General features: G+C 35.2%; 3 protein-coding genes across 3 annotated transcripts; 1 reads left to right on the top strand and 2 right to left on the bottom strand.

The window, feature by feature from the left end:
• Window positions 1–3690, top strand: LOC112031731 (putative disease resistance protein RGA1). Its single transcript, XM_065771172.1, has 2 exons — window positions 1–3295; window positions 3429–3690. The coding sequence occupies exon 1, from the start codon at window positions 83–85 to the stop codon at window positions 3233–3235; it is 3153 nt and encodes a 1050-aa protein (XP_065627244.1). The 5' UTR covers window positions 1–82; the 3' UTR covers window positions 3236–3295; window positions 3429–3690.
• Window positions 3691–14018: 10328 nt separating this feature from the next.
• Window positions 14019–14933, bottom strand: LOC112031732 (uncharacterized). The gene has a single exon (XM_065771142.1). It carries the CDS (start codon window positions 14931–14933, stop codon window positions 14019–14021), a length of 915 nt encoding a protein of 304 aa, XP_065627214.1.
• A 2657-nt stretch (window positions 14934–17590) lies between these two features.
• LOC136066590 (uncharacterized) lies at window positions 17591–18505 on the bottom strand. Its single transcript, XM_065771143.1, has one exon. The coding sequence runs from the start codon at window positions 18503–18505 to the stop codon at window positions 17591–17593; it is 915 nt and encodes a 304-aa protein (XP_065627215.1).
• Between the last annotated feature and the right edge of the window lie 1167 nt (window positions 18506–19672).

Here is a 19672-nt window from a genome sequence, read left to right on the forward strand (position 1 = left end):
AGCTATCCTGAATCCTCTATTCCGACCTCAACTTTGTTGCTAAGCACACACAAACAGAAACACAAACTGAGAGAGAGAGGATATGGCGGACTTACTTCTTTCTGCCTTGGTGAGCACTGTGGTGGGGAACATGAATACTTCTGCACTTCAAGAATTTGGAGTTGCTTGGGGCTTGGGAGCTGAGCTTGACAAACTTAAGAGCATGATGTCTGCCATCCAATCCGTTCTCCAAGATGCAGAGGAGAAGCAGTGGAACAGCGAAGCTATCACGGATTGGCTGAGAAAGCTCAAAGATGTAGCTTATGATGCGGATAATGTTCTGGACGAGTTTGCAACTGAAGCTCTAACGCGAAAGGTGGAGAGAGAGAAAGGTGCGACAAGCCAAGTAAGTAGCTTCTTTTCTTTTCGAAACAGACTTATATTTCGCATGAAAATGGCACATAAATTGAAGAATGTGAGGGATAGACTGGATGCCATTTCTAGGGAGAGCTTTGAATTCCACTTGAGAAAGGGGGTTATAAACATTGAAGTTTTTGATGTAGAAAAAAGACAAACTAGCTCACTTGTGAATGAAAGTGAGATTTATGGAAGAGATGAGGAAAAAGAAAAGATCATTGAAGTATTGCTCACTAATGTGTCTGCCCAAGATAACCTTGCCGTTTATGCTATATGGGGTATGGGGGGCTTGGGAAAAACAACACTTGCACAGTTAGTCTATAATGATGCAAGGGTGAAGAGCCATTTTGAATTGAGAATTTGGGTGTGTGTATCAGTTGATTTTCAGATAAGAAGGTTAGTAAGGGCAATCATAGAATCCATTGATGGTAGTGCATGTAGTCTTTCAGAGTTGGATCCACTACAGCAACAATTGCAAGAAAAATTGAGTGGGAGAAAATTCTTGCTTGTCTTGGACGATGTCTGGAATGAGAACCAAGAGGAATGGGACCGCCTAAAACTTACGTTGATGTGTGGAGCGAAAGGTAGTAGGCTTATAGTGACAACTCGGATTGAAAAAATTGCACTGATGATGGCCACAATACTTCCTATACACCACATTGGATGCTTGTCAGAGGATGAATCTTGGTCCTTATTTAAAGGACATGCATTTGGGTGGGAAAGGGTAGAAGAAAGATCAGAATTGGAATCAATTGGCAAGGAAATAGTGAAGAAGTGTGGAGGCGTACCTCTAGCAATAAATGCTCTTGGAAGCCTTGTGTGCTCAAAAAGAACGAAAAGTGAATGGTTAATTGTGAAAGAAAGTCAGATTTGGAATTTACCGAAAAGGGAGAATTCCATCCTACCTGCCCTCATGTTGAGCTATCACCATCTATCCCCACATCTAAGGCAATGTTTTGCTTATTGCTGTGTATTTCCCAAAGATCATGAGCTTGAGATGGATCAGTTGATACAACTGTGGATGGCTAATGGTTTTATTCCCTTCGAAGAACCATCAGAGTTGTATGATTTTGGTGTTGGTATCTTCAATGAATTAGTACGGAGGTCTTTCTTTCAAGATGTCAAGAAGTATCCCGGCTATATAACGTGTAAAATGCATGACCTAATGCATGATCTTGCTCAATCTATTATGAGGCATGAATGCGTTGTAGTGGAATCCAGTAAAGATGTGAAGGTTGAAGGCAGAATTTTTCATATGTTTTTTGGCATGACCTCATCACAAGACATTTCTTTGAATGAGGACCTATGTAAAGTTCGATCTCTACGCTCGTGCCTTGGTACATCTGATCGTAAAGCTTCTCTGCCATTCTTCTTAAAACAAAAGTATCTTCGAGTATTGAATTTTAAATTTGTGGTTCAGGAAGTACCGAGATCAATCAACAATTTAAAACATTTGAGGTATCTTGACATGTCTTGGTCTAACATCAAAGTTTTACCAGAATCAACAACCTGCCTCTTGAACTTGCAAACGTTGAAACTAGATGATTGCTACTCTCTTTGTGAGTTACCCAATGGTATGAAGCACATGAAAAACCTTATGTATCTTGGGATCACTAATTGTCATTCTCTTACTCGTATGCCTGAAGGAATGGGACAACTAACTTGCCTCCAATCATTGAGCTTCTTCATTGTTGGCAAGGAAAAAGGTTATCAAGTAAGTGAGTTGAAAGGGCTAAACCTTCGAAACGAGTTGACAATAGAGGAACTTGATAATGTCAGAAATTCAGTGGAGGCCAAAAATGCAAATTTGATTGGAAAACAAAATCTTCTTTCTCTAAGTTTGGTTTGGCGCAGTTACAATATAAGCCATGTACCGAACCATGTTGAAGATGTTCTTGATGGTCTCCAACCTCATTCAAATCTGAAATTACTGTCCATATACAACTATCATGGTTCAAAAATTCCAACATGGATTCAAGATTCAGTTCTTTGTAATTTGGTTGAAATTTCGCTAGATTGTTGGGAAAGATGTGAACATTTGCCACCTCTTGGCAAACTACCATTCCTCAAGGTTCTTGATATAACTGGCTGGCATGCTGTGAAATATATTGGCAACGAGTTCCATGGAGATGGTGCAATTTCGTTCCCCTCATTGAAGGAATTTAGGCTCCATAAGATGCGTTATTTGGAGGAATGGAGAACAATGACTGGAGGAGAAAATTTTCCCTGCCTAAGCACATTAGATATCATGGAGTGCCCAAAGTTAGTTGAAATTCCTGTTACTCCTTCCATTACAGATTTGACTATGAGAAGAAACAATGCAATGTTAATTAGGTCGGTGATTAATCTCACTTCACTTTCTTCCCTTGTGATTGAAGACATGGATGATGAATTGACAGTTCTTCCAGATGGACTGTTGCAATTGTCAGAGGGAATTCAATATTTAATTGCACTTGAGAATTTATTTATCAAAAGGTGTCCGAAGTTAATTTCATTGCCAGAGGGTATTCAACATCTAACTGCTCTTCGTTCTCTGCAAATCTGGAGCTGTGAAGACTTATCTTCTCTGCCTAAGCAGATTGGATGCCTCACATCGCTTTCATATTTGGACGTTCGGTACTGCCCTAGTCTAATGTTTATACCAGACGAGATACAGAATCTTACGGCACTCAAAACATTGACAATTGTAGAATGTCCGCATTTGGAGAAGCGGTGCAAGAAAGACAGTGGAGAGGATTGGCATAAAATATCTCACATCCCCAACATTTGCATCTATCCTTGTTCAGAGATACCATCATCGACGGGTTGGGAATCACTACGAAAACTGAAATGTTGCTAAGTTGGTCAACGCTGAGGTGGCAATGTTAACACGCTTCAAAAAAAATATTTATTTATAAAGGTAGCTTTCTCCCCCCCCCCCCCCCCTTTTTTTTCTTTTTAATGAGTTTTATTTACATTTCTTATCTTATCAAATTGTATTTGGATTTTGATATGGATATTAATATATGCATTACTCTAATGTATGCTTGCAGTAAACTAAACCCATCATGCCTTCGATGGATAGTGCAATGGTACACTTACCTTCAATCTTTGCTTGCTGTCGGTGTTCAGATTTTCTTCTCTTTTTCTCCAAAAAAAAAAAGAAGGTTCAATTCAATTTTGTGACACACTTCTAATTACTATTTGTATATTTGTTGTATTTTAAAATTGCTATGGACAATCCAATATTTTATTTTGCTTGAGTTGTTAGAGATTTTCTGTTTGTCCAATCTCAATTGCCATTATTTATTGTTAATGTGGGTAGTTGTGGCAAGTTTGTAAAATGTTTTTATTTTATGCAAATGTCATTATCTATTTGTCATTGTTTTTATGAAAATATTTTAAACTAAATGAAAAAAACTAAACCCTTTGGCATTCTATTTTTTGTTGACCTACATAGCCACACTTATCCATACATAAATAATAAACTGAGTCTCTACTTAACCAATCAAATGCTTAAACAATCAGTCAATCACTAACTTTACTATTCTTTTTCATGAATCTAACTTTATAATAAAATGTATTATAACATAATAACAATAACAATACATACACACATGTAACAAATACTCTGTATTTTCTAATTATTAAATTATATAAAGTTATGTTATATTTATACATATTTCTTAATTATTAAATTATATAAAGTTATATTATATTTATACTATAAACACACACATTCACACAAATAACATTATAACAAAAAAAAATTTGACAAATAATACACACTATCAGTATCACAAACAGTATTAAACATACACTCACACATATATAATATAAATTTATAATAAAGAAAGAGATACTCACAAACACTCGCTCTTTACTCTTAAAGCAGGAGATACCGAAATAGTCAAATAGAGAAGAGAGATAAGATTAGAAAAGATTCATGATATTGAGATCAAAGATCATATCAAAGAGAGAGAGAGAGAGAGAGAGAGAGAGAGAGAGAGAGAGAGAGAGATCTATGACCTATGTTGTTTGGTTTGGGATGGGCAAATCTGTGTTGTTGCTTGATTTTGGGTTGGGCTAATATGTGATTAGGGTGTACAAGATTTAAAGCAGGGTGTGCAAAAGTATTTCTAAGGTAAAATTAAACTAGCAAAAAAAATTTTATATAAAGATAATTTTTTTTTCCCCAATACCGCTTGAACAACATGTTAAAACGCAATGGTACATTACCTTCTTTGCTTCTTGTCAGAGTACAGATTTTCTTCTTTTTCTCCCAAGAAAAAAAAAAGGTTCAATTCAATTTTGTGACACTTTTCATTACTATTTGTATATTTGTTGTATTTTAAAATTGTTATGGACAATCCAACATGTTCCACTGTTCCCCCCCCCCCCACCCTTTCTCAAAACAAGAAAAGAAAGGAATTTTGTTTTCTCTAAACGAGCAAGAAAATTTCTCAAAACAAAACACAGTTACAAACAAGTCTAAGTAGCTCATAAACTTAGTGAAAAAACATGCAAAGCAAGCAAAAAAGAGTTGCTACTCTCTTAGCAAAGCAACAAGCCTCTTAACCAGAACCCCTAAATCAAACTTGAGATGCAAAATTAGAAGCAGCGTTTTCCATCCCATATATAGAGGAGAAAATGGGCCAAAAAACCATATAAGTCAACCTTATCATTAGTTCAATCATACTAATTTTTCTATACTTTTTTTGTTTAGATGATAAATAGTGGAAGTAAGAAAAATAAGATTCAAACCACATGTACAAAGCACAAAAAAATGCCATAACAATTGAGCTATCACTTAAGATAACAGTTATTTCCTTTTTCTTTTATTATTTTTAATTCTCGTACAACCATTCCCTCCCTTCTAAAAAAGCTCTACATTACCAAATAAATAATAACTAATTCACTTTTGATAATTCAATAATAATAATGAAGAGGAGGAATTTGAGCCCTAAATATTTTTATTAAAAACACTAGAATGTGTCAATTGAGCTATAAGGATCTTAGCAAATAAAAATCACTATGAAATTAAGTCACAAGAAAATCTTGAACATTAGCAATGCAAAATCACCCCAAAAAGCTTGAACATTGTACATCTTTAAAACGAAAAGGAAATAAAAATAAATTAATAATTTAACCATTATTCTATCGCCTCCTTATGTGTGAGCCTAGACTTTCCCTCTATAAGCAATTAATACCATAATCAATTATCAATTTATGCCAAAATCTTAAGCTGATAGCTAATGGGAGAATTTAACATAACCATTATTCTAAGAAGTCTATTACATCTTACATATAAATACCAAGTCTTTTTTTTTCATAATATACAAAAATATTTATATCTTCTGCACCGGTGAAAACTGAAAAGAATTTGCCTTAAAAATTGGCAATAAATTGAAATATTGTAAACCAAGTTAGGTATCACTAAAGTGTGTTTATAGTAATGGGATGGAGGACCACAATCCCTATCTTCAATTGCCGAAGTTAATTATAATTTGGGTCATCCAACATCTCTACTACTAGAGCAAACTGCAAAGTTGAACAATGAGCAAAGATGAAATCATGAGAGAGAAAATTCATAGATTAATTTTTTAATATGGATACACACAAACCTCGTCATCTTCTTCAAAGTATATTCTATCAATGGCACTGGTCAGTTGAAACTCCCACCCGAGATTATTCTCAAGCAGCTCTTTAAGTTTTCTCATCTATAATAATAAAAAGAGAGGACATTACAATTTGTCTTAATCAGTAGAAAGCAACTACTTGCAAATTGCAATGAAGTGAAAGCTTAACATTCCCTTATGGGAAGTTTCACTCAAATGAAGGCTCAACAAACTCCTTTCCTATGGCCTATGGACCAAATGACTTCAACCAAAGTGTTAAAATGCATTAAAACTAATGTGGCTCAAATCGAGTGTATTGGCCCTTACATAACATTGGGAGTCACAGACACAAAATTTTACTAGAACCAACTGAAGCTACCAAACAGTCGAAAAAAAATCAAATATTGACAAATATTGGCCTTTATATCATACATTTCAGACATAACCAGATGGCAAATATTGATCACTATTGGCCTTTATGTCATGCATTTCAGCCGTCGCTAGCCATTACAGGTATGACATTGATATTGCAAATTCAAATCACGCTATCGGTCACCTAAAACCAAGACAAATCAACCATTTTCTAAGGTAACCACCAAATTTTAACTCAACACAATAATATGATTTACACCCTTTAAGTTTGGGGTCTCTATCATTTTGTCCCTCATCGTCTTGCTACTAACCCACCAAAAATTACGTCATTTTGAATAAAAAGAGAATAAATTAACCCAAAGCCTAACCCAAACCCAAAAATCAACCCATCCAAGCACCATTGCCCAACCACCTCAAAGCCACCAAATCGCCACTATGTATGGCCAGCCTAACCACAAACTCAAAGGCAAATCCAGGGGAAATCACTGCAACCATCCTATAATGATGTCATATTTGAGTGGATTAATAGCAAAAATGAGACAGACCATGATGGAAGGGGCCCATTGACATTGATTTCATACTTGAGGGTGTAAATTACAAATTCTCACTGTCAATGGACAGCAACCCCGAACTTACAGTGTAGATGGTATTTTAACCTTGATTGTATGTCTCCCACCGTAAAGCATAGAGGCTGAGATCATTGATTCAATCTTGTAAAAATATGTGAGTTGTCTCTATCTATTAAAAAATAAAAATAAGAAAGTAAACATCCTTACTCAAGGAAATCAAAAAATGCATAGTTCAATTTGCAAGATATCGTCCTAAAATGTACTTAAATTTTCAATATTCCAGAAATGTATTAAGATCTAACTATCCTGTATGAAATGAATCAAATGACACTAGAGATATGAACTTGTAATTGGTAAGCGACAAAAATTATACATTCAAAATCATAAATGATTGAGTTGGAATTAACAAGAGATTTATGTTTTTTTGTTTCTAGAGAGAGAGAGAGAAGGTAAAGCAACATAGTAGGGTTTTTCAACAATTTTTGTAATTGTAAATAATGTGAACGAGATAATGTTTGGTTTTATGAATGAAGCAAATTTCCTTGACATAAATTTTTTGTATAGGCAGATTTATATGTTATACATCTCTATAAATCCAGCTAGAGTAATAAATACACGTCTAATTTGCAGAGTAGAAAATCCATAATTTTATGCAGACCAAAACTGAGAATCAATGGCAAACGCCTAAAAGGAAAGTGTACGAATAGAAAATGAAAGCCTGGCAACTGGCAAGTTGCCCTAAGCCCCAACCTCCAAACCAACAGAGAATCAAACATGAAGAACATAAAGAAGCAGGATTAGTGTTCACACCCATGACAGCAGATGTCCATCAACAGATGAGGCATCTAGCATCAATGAAAAGCAGTCCTGCAATTCCATTTAGCAATTAGTCAACAATCTGTGATGAACTTACCATTTCTTCTTTAACAAGTAAAAATGTTACGATGGAAACATAATTCAATCAATGTGATTAAAAGTGACTAAGCAATGATTTTTATTGGTTCTTAAGCAAGTTGCTCAAATTGACCAATAAATGTTGGTGAGTAGGTAAACAGTTCAATAGATCAATGAAAGCCTTGAAATTTGACTTGCCAATAAAAGTGATATCAACAATGGGTTTTGTAAAGTTACAAAAATGCCAGTTAAGCATGGCAGCACAATCATGCGTTTAAACAATGACTTAGTAAACTTCATTAGGTACCTTGCAAAGATGGTGTAAAAAGCTATTAGCAGATAACCATGAATCATCCAATAGTGCGGATACCCCAGTTGCTGCACCACTTGTATTTGTATGATCTTTCTCAAGCCCAAATTTCAGTTGATAGTAGATAACCTTAATGAACTACATAGAATTTCTATAAGTTGTCAGAGCTTTGTATTAAACTAATAGCAAAAATAGGACAATTACATTTTTTGAGTGTTATTCAGTATTAAATGAAGAAAGAAAGAGGCATGTAGCCAATTAGTTGACACTTCTTAGTATATCCAACTGAGAAATCCAGAATTCAAATCCCCCTACTCCCAAATGTAAAGTTGTTATTTACAACATTGTGCTTTGTTAGCTTATATTTTGTGTCAAATTTAATTGTAATTTTATTCAATCGTTTGTACCTTGTATTTATTGTGGGATTTCATTGTAAAGGTTGTGTGATAAAAAGAGTAGTGTGAAGACTCAAGCAATTGAAGACTGAAGAGTTTTCGCGAGTAGCTCGTGACTTAGCATCCCGCGAAATAACTCATGTGCCTTGCATATGCTGGAATGCGAAGAGTCAGGTCATATGGAGACAGCTGTGTCTTGCGAGTATCTCGCAAGTAAGGCCTTCCCATGGGTAAAGCCTTCCCGTGAGACACCCGCGAGACATTCTGTTCTGCCAGCCTGTCCATTCCGATACACACTTTCTGTGTCTACACTATTTATACCCACATTACCCACAAATGTTGAGAAGGGCTTTTAAGAGAAAACCCTAACCAAACAACTTGAGAGTTAGAAATTGTTATACCTATAATCCTCTACACATTTGTTTTGAGAATTTCCTCAACTCCTACCTCTCCATTTCCATACCATTGAGAGGTTGATAGCCCAAACACTTACCACACCCTTTCAGAGTGTCAAGTAGAGTCTTGGTGCTGCTGGGAAGCATTGGAAAAAGCCAAGGATGGCAGATGCAACATGGAGTTTGTTGCGGGATCCAGAGAGCTAGACAAGGCACGATTCTGAAAAGCCTTGTTGGAGTAGGAGCTTGGAAAGATTAGGTACATCGGGTAAATTAGGCTTGGAGGGTCTCTTGCTAACCCATGTATTCCAACTAATTGTCTAGTGGATCGATTTTTGCTTTGAGGGCGATGGAGAGGTTTTTCGTCAAGTTCTTCGGTTTCCTCTTCGATAACACATCAGCGTGTTGCCTTGTGTTTGTATCTTTCTTCCCTACTCTTTTACATTCCATTTTACTGTTATATTGCTTAGATTATGGATTAAAGTAGCTTGTTTGTTTGTCCGCTCGCATTTACACTATTCCGCACTTAGTATTAAATTAGTGTAAAATCAATCGAGCCGTAACTTTTAATTGAGGATCTAAACAGCTCTTATGTTTTCAACACATTTTTTAGCTTTCACCAAATATTAATGCATCAAAAATTTTAATTTGGCGAATCAAACATACTAGGAACTTCTATGCAAGTTAACTACAGATGTTGCAAATACAACCTAATAAACCAATGAAGCTTATTTCATGCCTAATATCATAGTTAAATACTTCAATTTATAAGGGGCTACATAAGAATTAAAACCTTCAGCAAGAAGAGGACTTCAAAGAAGTAAATAAAATAAAAACTTTTGATAGCACAAACATATAACAAAAGGCCAACTAAAATTGATTAGGCCTTTGAAAATTAAGGCAGACTATCAAACAACCTTACCCTTTCTTATTTATTAACGAAGGAACAAGGTCCCATAGTCTATCAAACAAAATGGCCCCACATTGAGCACAATGATGAAACGAAAAACAAAATCACAAAGAGAAAATAATTGACAGCCGAAGGCTTTGTTGCGTTGACTTGCATCTTGGATATGCCTTAATAGTTACATCCCAAGCTCAGTGACGGCTCCAGGAATTGTTTCAAGGCATCATTAAAATACTTAAATTAAACTCCAAATTTTATGAAAATAGAACTTGAATATATCAAGTTATTGACATACCCACACACACACACAAAAAAAAAAAAAAAAAAAAAACACACACACGCAAATACATGAAATTTTACAATTTACTTCTACGGGTTTTCATATTTTGAAATCCTTACATGATAGTTAATTATCAACTGTCGTTATCTATTATAAATCAATCAATGTGGGTAGGTGTGACAAGCTTGTATAATGTTTTTATTTGTATGCAATAGTCATTATCTATTTGTCATACTTTTTATAAAAATATTTTAAACTAAATGACAAAACTCAACCCATTAGCACTGCATTAGTTGTTGACCCACACAACTACACTCATTCATATATATAAATAATACACTAAACGTCTATTTAAATACTTAAACAATCAATCAATCACTAACTTTACTATTTTTTTTTTCTTGAATCTAACTTTATAATAATAAGTTATTACTCCCTTCGTCCCAAATTGTTTGGACTAGTTAGAAAAACCCAATTATTTAGGAAAACGTCATTAACTGCCTTATCTCTTTCAAAAAAGTTAAAAATTTCCTAAATTACCCTTAAACAAATTTATCAAAAATTATTTTAAAACATTTTTTTAAAATAATTTGAATAAAGATGACATGTATAGTGGATTTCAAAATTTAGGTTTTTCATTTTTTTTAAATTAAAAAAATGCTCCCACAAATAAATTAAGGGCATAAAGGGAATGTTTATAAAATAATGGTGTTTGACTTTTCAAACAGGACATAATTTTGGGACATCCCAAAATGAAATACAGGCCAAACAATTTGGGACGGAGGGAGTATAACATAATAACAATAACAATACATACACACACATGTAACAAACGCTTTATATTTCCTAATTATTAAATTATATAAAGTTATTGAAAGTTCAAATAGTGTTAAAAACACTATGAACGTTTAGACCCCCAAACAACAAAATATCAATTCAAGCTTCATATCAAACAATATATGTGCAGAAGATGATAACAAACTTATAACAGAATTGATAAACAATTTAAACCATAAATAATCACAATTACAGCAGTAATTAAATAGTAAAGATAAAAGAAAGAGAGATGCAAATACAAGGACAACACACGATGTGTTATCGAAAAGGAAACCGAAGCCCTCAATGTAAAACCTCTCCGCGGCCCTCCAAACGGTCAATAATCCACTAGAAAATGTAGTTGTGATACATGAACAGCAATAGACCCTCCAAGCCTAATCTACCCAGGTACCTAAGCCTTCCAAGCTTCTTACTCCAACAAGGTTGCACCAAACCTTTTTCTTTTCTAGCTTACCGAATTCCACTACAAACCATAGCATCAACCAATAATTATTGGTCCCTTCCAAACTGCTTTTCTTAGCACCAAATGAACCATCTCACAGTCATGGGTATGGTGAGAAAAGGATTTGGTCAAGAACCTCTCAAAGATATATCAATGGAGAGGAAGAGAGTAGAGGAATTTGAAGAGTTTCTTAGGTGAAGATTGTGAATGAGACAATCTTGTTTTCTCTAGGGTTTCTCTTTCAAAATTCTCTGTGGAAGCTCTCTACATTTTGTGGGAATAAGGGGTATTTATACTAGGGTGAGAATGGAATGTGAAACATCAGTTTTTCCCAAACAGGGTGTTCTGGCGACTTGACCTCGCGACTAGGTTGAATTGCGAGTTCAAGCTGCGAGTTAACGGCTTGGCCAGCCTGAGACTTTTGTCCTGTAGTGCAACAGCTGGCGTGACTCTTCAGCTTCTGGCATGCTTGGCACATGTGCAACTTTTGGCGACTTGCAAGCCGCGAGCCACCCGCGAGATCCAGTCGTGAGTCCCTGTTTCTTTGCACAATCTTGAGCATTTCTTCATACTCTCTCACTCACTACCTTTACAAGATTCTCACCTAAATACAGGGTTACTAAATGCTAAAATACTAGCAAATTTGGCACGAAATAAAGCCAACAAGATAGTTGATTAAATTTGACCTTACAGTTATATTATATTTATACTATACACGCACACATTCACAAACAAAACAATTCATACAAACAACATTATAACAATAAAAGAATTGAAAAATAATGTACACAATCAGTATCAAACAAACACACACACAGTTCGGATGGTCAAATCTCTGTTATTTGGTTTTGGGTTGGGCTAATATGTGATCAGGGTTTGTAAGATTTAAGTTAAGGTGTGCAAAAGTATTTTTAAGAGTAAATTAAACTAGTAAATAAATGTTCTATATATAGATAATTTTTTTTCCAATACCCCCTGAACAACATGTAGAACTGCCCCAACCCAAGCTATCACTGCTCTGCATTCAATCAGATAGTAAAATAGGAAAAAGTCTGGTAGCTCAACAAACACCTCCTAGTGTATTAAATGAAAACATCCAAGGTTCAAATCTTCTTTTCCCATTGTAACTATCGAATTAATAAAAAATATAAAACTTGAATCTTCCTTTTATTTACCAAAACAATTATAATTATAATATAACAAATTTTCCTTTCACTTACCAATAATAATAATAATAATAATAAATTTTTAAATAAATAAGAAAAGAGCATTACCTTTGTGAATAGTTGAGTCTTTGTACGAAAAGGTTGCAAAAAATAGACATATACATTTTAACAAAAATAAAATCCTCTCGACATTAAAAAAAAAAAAAATCAAATTATTAAATCTAAACCACATAGGACTCCAAGCAATATCTTAATAATATGTTAACTATATAGCTACATACAACCACGATAGGACCTATGAATTATTTCAGAAACATGTAAAATTTTATACAATAAATATATATTAACAAATTCCACAAAATAGCAACAAAGAATATGTTCGAGTCACCTTCAACAAAGATTATGCCGTTCTAATTCTAACAATGATAGTGTCGCTATTCAATGACCAATGCCGCAATTACTATAATGCTATTTGCAATATCAAATAGCAAAATGATGCAAGACAACCTAGGCCTCACCACCTAAGGGATGTTTGGAATCACACACCAAACACAGATGCAATTTGCACTAATGAATTTCATTATTCAAAAATAGTCTCAATAGTCTGCCTACAAAATAAATTATATGGAGCTTTTATAGAGCTTCTAGGAAAATAAGAGATAAAGATAAACATCTATGAAACAAATCCTAAGAAAGCTAAAATACTAATCCAAATACTAAACTAATCCCTACCTAAGAATATGAAATTTAATCTCTATCATAACTCAAACAGATTGATGTCCCATGATATAAAAGCACTGAAATAATTACAAGATAAAAAGCTTGCAATAATTAAAATTATTCTTTTGAATGTAACTCATATTTCTCTTATATTTCTCTATTGTTTAGTCATATATATTTTGTTTTGTTTAAATAATTTCTTAGCAATGAATCATCTAATTTTTTAATATTTTTTTATCTTTCAAAAGTTTTAATATCTGAATTTTTGAGTTATTTTTTTGCAATATCTGAAACTGTCTGACATATTTTTTGCAAGTCATTGCACGTTCAAGCAATGGGTTCATTATCAAATTATAACACAAATTGAAGTCATACAAGAGCAAATCATGCAATAGTGTAGTTTCTTAATTAATTTAAGATTTTATAAAATTATTTTAGTCTACCTCACAAGTAGGTAGGTTCTCGTGCATAGTACGGGTTAGCAACTAGTAATAAATATATCAATAGTGTGACACAACAGTCAATAGCAATCCGGCATCCATTCTCCCATTTAGTAAACAATAATTCCATGACTGAAAATCAATGCTTCATCATCCAAACTTACATATTATACTAGAATCAAAACAGAAAAAAGCCACACATTATATGTCTTTCTCATTGGTTATTTCTACTTTTGTTGATTACCTTTAAACTAAAACACTAAAAATTTAATAACTTTGAAAACTTTGAAAACTAATACTAGTCTGTCAGTCTGTAACTCCTACCGGTGAATGGTTGGAACTTTTCACCTCCTTTCTTCAATGCCACTTCTTTAGAGTTCTTTTCCAATTCCTTATTAGAACCAAAGACTAGCTTTCCTGGTTTACTTCTCAAGTTGGACTGAGTAGCCTTGCTTTTCTCATTAACTTCATCTACAGAAATTTGCTTCAACCTGGCAGAGCAATCCGATACAACCGACTCCATTGAAAATCTCCCATCCAAGCGCCTTGCTTCGCCACAAAAAGGTTCAAACTTCACATCATCCTTTACTGCTTGCTCCTCAACTCTCTTCGTAGCCATGATACCCTTCACTACTGGTGTTTCTGGTTCTTGGTAATCCAAAGGTGGAGCAAAGTCCACCTCACAGTCTGTCTCAAAAATACTTATAGCATCAGACGGTGCTGTTTCGATCACATCAATGTAAAAATTCTTGTCATTATACATGATCATGATGGTATCACCCTTTGACAAACAAAAGAAGTTCCTCAGTGTTGTTTCCAAAACAGCTCGAGGGTTGGAAATCTCCAAGAAATCCTTAGTATGAGGTTGTAACTTCACATAAGTTCCTTTCTTCAAACGTATGCTTTTGACATTGACACGGTCTCCTTTTTCTAATTCTAAGTGCTCCATCATCCAGTTTGGCATGTAAACAAAACTCTCAGGGGCATCAAACTCCTCAACTCCACAATGCGTGAGTTCCCCATTTGCAGGGTTGGTTAACTTGAACATCATGGGGTTTTTGAAAACTGTGAATGCAAGGGAACTGAGAGCTGAGGCAGGCATGATGATTCTGCCACCGTTTTCTAGATGGGATTTGTTGCAGTATGAGAGAGGGTAACATGGATAAGTTTGTGAAAAGGAAGTGTGAAGTCTATGATGAGTAAATTGATCCATGGGGAGGATCGATGAACAACACAGCGATAGAGTTTCTTGGAATTGGTTTTGAGGGCAAGGCAGTGAGAAGAAGAATAGCTTTAGATTGATTGTTAGGCCCTGAAGTATGTGTGTTTATATAAAGGCAAGAGAGATGAATTTGTTTCCAAAACGTGTAAGGAGAACTGTTCCGAATAGGATTAGGAATAGAAAGAGAGAGATTTCTTTTTTATTATTGTTTTGAGGCTTAGGTTTGGATCTTTTTTCACTTGTAATTCAAGTATGGTTTACGAAAAGTGAAAGGAAATTAGTTCCGAATCATGAATAGGAGTGTAGGAAGCAAGAATTATAGGCGGTGGTGTCATTGACGGACATAACCTACTATATTTCATTAAGGAAAAAATAAATATTCCCATCCCAATTTTTCTGTCAATAAGAATAGGCATCGTCAGGCGGTCTTTTACTTGATCAGGGGCCTGGCAACTGATATCACTTTTGCAGCTGATTGCTGCACACAATTTTTTTATTTTTTATTTATTTTTTTAATTTTTAGTGAAGATACTACACTTGATCTTAGCCAAAAGAGTTCCGAGACTTTTTTATTTTTATCTGAAGGTAGATACTATATAAGTATATATACACTAGAAGCATTCGTAGCAAGGTTCTCAAATAATATAGTTTTCAACAATTCAAAACTTATTTTATCTATTTTAACAATTTATTTTACAATATATTCAATACCAAATGTTCAATTTTAAGTACAACGCATTAATATAATATAACAATACAATAAAGTAATATACAACCCTTACCCACAACCTACAAATCGGAACCCCCACGAACCATCATCATCGATCCACAAAGCACAATCACCAACCCACGAACCCCATGCAGCCTTCTACTCCTCCTAGACTTTGATTCTAGATTCACAACACCACCACCATGCCTTCATCGCCCAAGTTGTTCCACGCCCAAAACCGCCCTTCGCCAGCCTCCTTGCGTAGATTGACTAGCATCATCCTCTTCAACTGCCTTTCCATCGGTCTAGCTGGCTTCATCTTTGGACTCGCTAGGTTTCTCATCGCGCCAAAAAAATGCGCAAATGTTGAGCCAAGATTGATCCGAGTCTTCCGGGAGCGAGTTGGAGACGGAGTCGTTAGTGACGGCAATGGAATTGGCGTAGATCCAAATATGAAGAAAAGGCAGAAGGTGGTGGGTTTTGTGGGCATTCAGACCGGTTTGGAACTGTGGTGGCTTGTCTGTGTGTGAAATGAGGTTTTTGCGTGTGGGTAATAAAAAATTATTTTTTCCTTCAACATGCAACTACAATGAGCTACTAGAGATAGTAGCTCACTGTAGCACACTCAAAATTTTCTAACTTTACCTTCTTTGATGTAGTATCTGTTTTTAGTGCCTTGATTGCTAAAATGTTTATTTTAGTCATTTTAGCAACTTTGCTGTGAATGTTCCAAAGCAGGTAGAGAGAATGGGAACAGATATAAAATGTTCATATTATTGAACGGAAAATAGAAACTCCTCGTAATGCTTGTATATCTTTACTAAATAAATAGAAGAAACTGTTACCCCTGCTTGCTAATGGACTATAGCCAGAACAAGGGCATGGATTACATACCAATCTTTCTCATACTAGTGCTAGTGCAGATGAAAGCCTTTATGGGAGAGGAAGGGATCATTGAGGGCATCCTCGGTCTAATAGTGCATTTATGCAACAAGATTAAGATTGAATGGAGGTAGAGGGAATGGGTCTAGTTCAATTTTAATGGTGAAAGCTAGCCTCTTGAAAAAGGCTTAGACATTTCCAAGCAACAAAAGACAGGAGCTATAGTAGCTACATGAAATATAAAACCGAGTCATTCTTTCTAAAATATTTGCTTGAATGCAGGACAAGACTGGAACCAAAGCCAAGGGCCAGAACTCTATCATTAGGACCAACAAGTCTACTCGCAGGTAGACCTTGCCTCCCATTAAGTACACACAATATACAAAAGGATGGATCTAATGACCTGTTTGGATTGAGGGGGGAGAGATGAGAAGCAAAGGGGAGTAGAGTAAAGTTGGCTNTGTAACTCATATTCTCTATTGTTTAGTCATATATATTTTGTTTTGTTTAAATAATTTCTTAGCAATGAATCATCTAATTTTTTAATATTTTTTTATCTTTCAAAAGTTTTAATATCTGAATTTTTGAGTTATTTTTTTGCAATATCTGAAACTGTCTGACATATTTTTTGCAAGTCATTGCACGTTCAAGCAATGGGTTCATTATCAAATTATAACACAAATTGAAGTCATACAAGAGCAAATCATGCAATAGTGTAGTTTCTTAATTAATTTAAGATTTTATAAAATTATTTTAGTCTACCTCACAAGTAGGTAGGTTCTCGTGCATAGTACGGGTTAGCAACTAGTAATAAATATATCAATAGTGTGACACAACAGTCAATAGCAATCCGGCATCCATTCTCCCATTTAGTAAACAATAATTCCATGACTGAAAATCAATGCTTCATCATCCAAACTTACATATTATACTAGAATCAAAACAGAAAAAAGCCACACATTATATGTCTTTCTCATTGGTTATTTCTACTTTTGTTGATTACCTTTAAACTAAAACACTAAAAATTTAATAACTTTGAAAACTTTGAAAACTAATACTAGTCTGTCAGTCTGTAACTCCTACCGGTGAATGGTTGGAACTTTTCACCTCCTTTCTTCAATGCCACTTCTTTAGAGTTCTTTTCCAATTCCTTATTAGAACCAAAGACTAGCTTTCCTGGTTTACTTCTCAAGTTGGACTGAGTAGCCTTGCTTTTCTCATTAACTTCATCTACAGAAATTTGCTTCAACCTGGCAGAGCAATCCGATACAACCGACTCCATTGAAAATCTCCCATCCAAGCGCCTTGCTTCGCCACAAAAAGGTTCAAACTTCACATCATCCTTTACTGCTTGCTCCTCAACTCTCTTCGTAGCCATGATACCCTTCACTACTGGTGTTTCTGGTTCTTGGTAATCCAAAGGTGGAGCAAAGTCCACCTCACAGTCTGTCTCAAAAATACTTATAGCATCAGACGGTGCTGTTTCGATCACATCAATGTAAAAATTCTTGTCATTATACATGATCATGATGGTATCACCCTTTGACAAACAAAAGAAGTTCCTCAGTGTTGTTTCCAAAACAGCTCGAGGGTTGGAAATCTCCAAGAAATCCTTAGTATGAGGTTGTAACTTCACATAAGTTCCTTTCTTCAAACGTATGCTTTTGACATTGACACGGTCTCCTTTTTCTAATTCTAAGTGCTCCATCATCCAGTTTGGCATGTAAACAAAACTCTCAGGGGCATCAAACTCCTCAACTCCACAATGCGTGAGTTCCCCATTTGCAGGGTTGGTTAACTTGAACATCATGGGGTTTTTGAAAACTGTGAATGCAAGGGAACTGAGAGCTGAGGCAGGCATGATGATTCTGCCACCGTTTTCTAGATGGGATTTGTTGCAGTATGAGAGAGGGTAACATGGATAAGTTTGTGAAAAGGAAGTGTGAAGTCTATGATGAGTAAATTGATCCATGGGGAGGATCGATGAACAACACAGCGATAGAGTTTCTTGGAATTGGTTTTGAGGGCAAGGCAGTGAGAAGAAGAATAGCTTTAGATTGATTGTTAGGCCCTGAAGTATGTGTGTTTATATAAAGGCAAGAGAGATGAATTTGTTTCCAAAACGTGTAAGGAGAACTGTTCCGAATAGGATTAGGAATAGAAAGAGAGAGATTTCTTTTTTATTATTGTTTTGAGGCTTAGGTTTGGATCTTTTTTCACTTGTAATTCAAGTATGGTTTACGAAAAGTGAAAGGAAATTAGTTCCGAATCATGAATAGGAGTGTAGGAAGCAAGAATTATAGGCGGTGGTGTCATTGACGGACATAACCTACTATATTTCATTAAGGAAAAAATAAATATTCCCATCCCAATTTTTCTGTCAATAAGAATAGGCATCGTCAGGCGGTCTTTTACTTGATCAGGGGCCTGGCAACTGATATCACTTTTGCAGCTGATTGCTGCACACAATTTTTTTATTTTTATTTATTTTTTTAATTTTTAGTGAAGATACTACACTTGATCTTAGCCAAAAGAGTTCCGAGACTTTTTTATTTTTATCTGAAGGTAGATACTATATAAGTATATATACACTAGAAGCATTCGTAGCAAGGTTCTCAAATAATATAGTTTTCAACAATTCAAAACTTATTTTATCTATTTTAACAATTTATTTTACAATATATTCAATACCAAATGTTCAATTTTAAGTACAACGCATTAATATAATATAACAATACAATAAAGTAATATACAACCCTTACCCACAACCTACAAATCGGAACCCCCACGAACCATCATCATCGATCCACAAAGCACAATCACCAACCCACGAACCCCATGCAGCCTTCTACTCCTCCTAGACTTTGATTCTAGATTCACAACACCACCACCATGCCTTCATCGCCCAAGTTGTTCCACGCCCAAAACCGCCCTTCGCCAGCCTCCTTGCGTAGATTGACTAGCATCATCCTCTTCAACTGCCTTTCCATCGGTCTAGCTGGCTTCATCTTTGGACTCGCTAGGTTTCTCATCGCGCCAAAAAAATGCGCAAATGTTGAGCCAAGATTGATCCGAGTCTTCCGGGAGCGAGTTGGAGACGGAGTCGTTAGTGACGGCAATGGAATTGGCGTAGATCCAA

This window comes from Quercus suber, unplaced genomic scaffold, assembly GCF_002906115.3.
Source record: "Quercus suber isolate HL8 unplaced genomic scaffold, Cork oak 2.0 scaffold_40, whole genome shotgun sequence".
NCBI classification, from domain to species: Eukaryota; Viridiplantae; Streptophyta; class Magnoliopsida; order Fagales; family Fagaceae; genus Quercus; species Quercus suber.

Coding starts and splice junctions, on each gene's coding strand:
- LOC112031732 (XM_065771142.1), bottom strand. CDS start 14,933: ATGGATCAATTTACTCATCATAGACTTCACACTTCCTTTTCACAAACT.
- LOC136066590 (XM_065771143.1), bottom strand. CDS start 18,505: ATGGATCAATTTACTCATCATAGACTTCACACTTCCTTTTCACAAACT.
- LOC112031731 (XM_065771172.1), top strand. CDS start 83: ATGGCGGACTTACTTCTTTCTGCCTTGGTGAGCACTGTGGTGGGGAAC.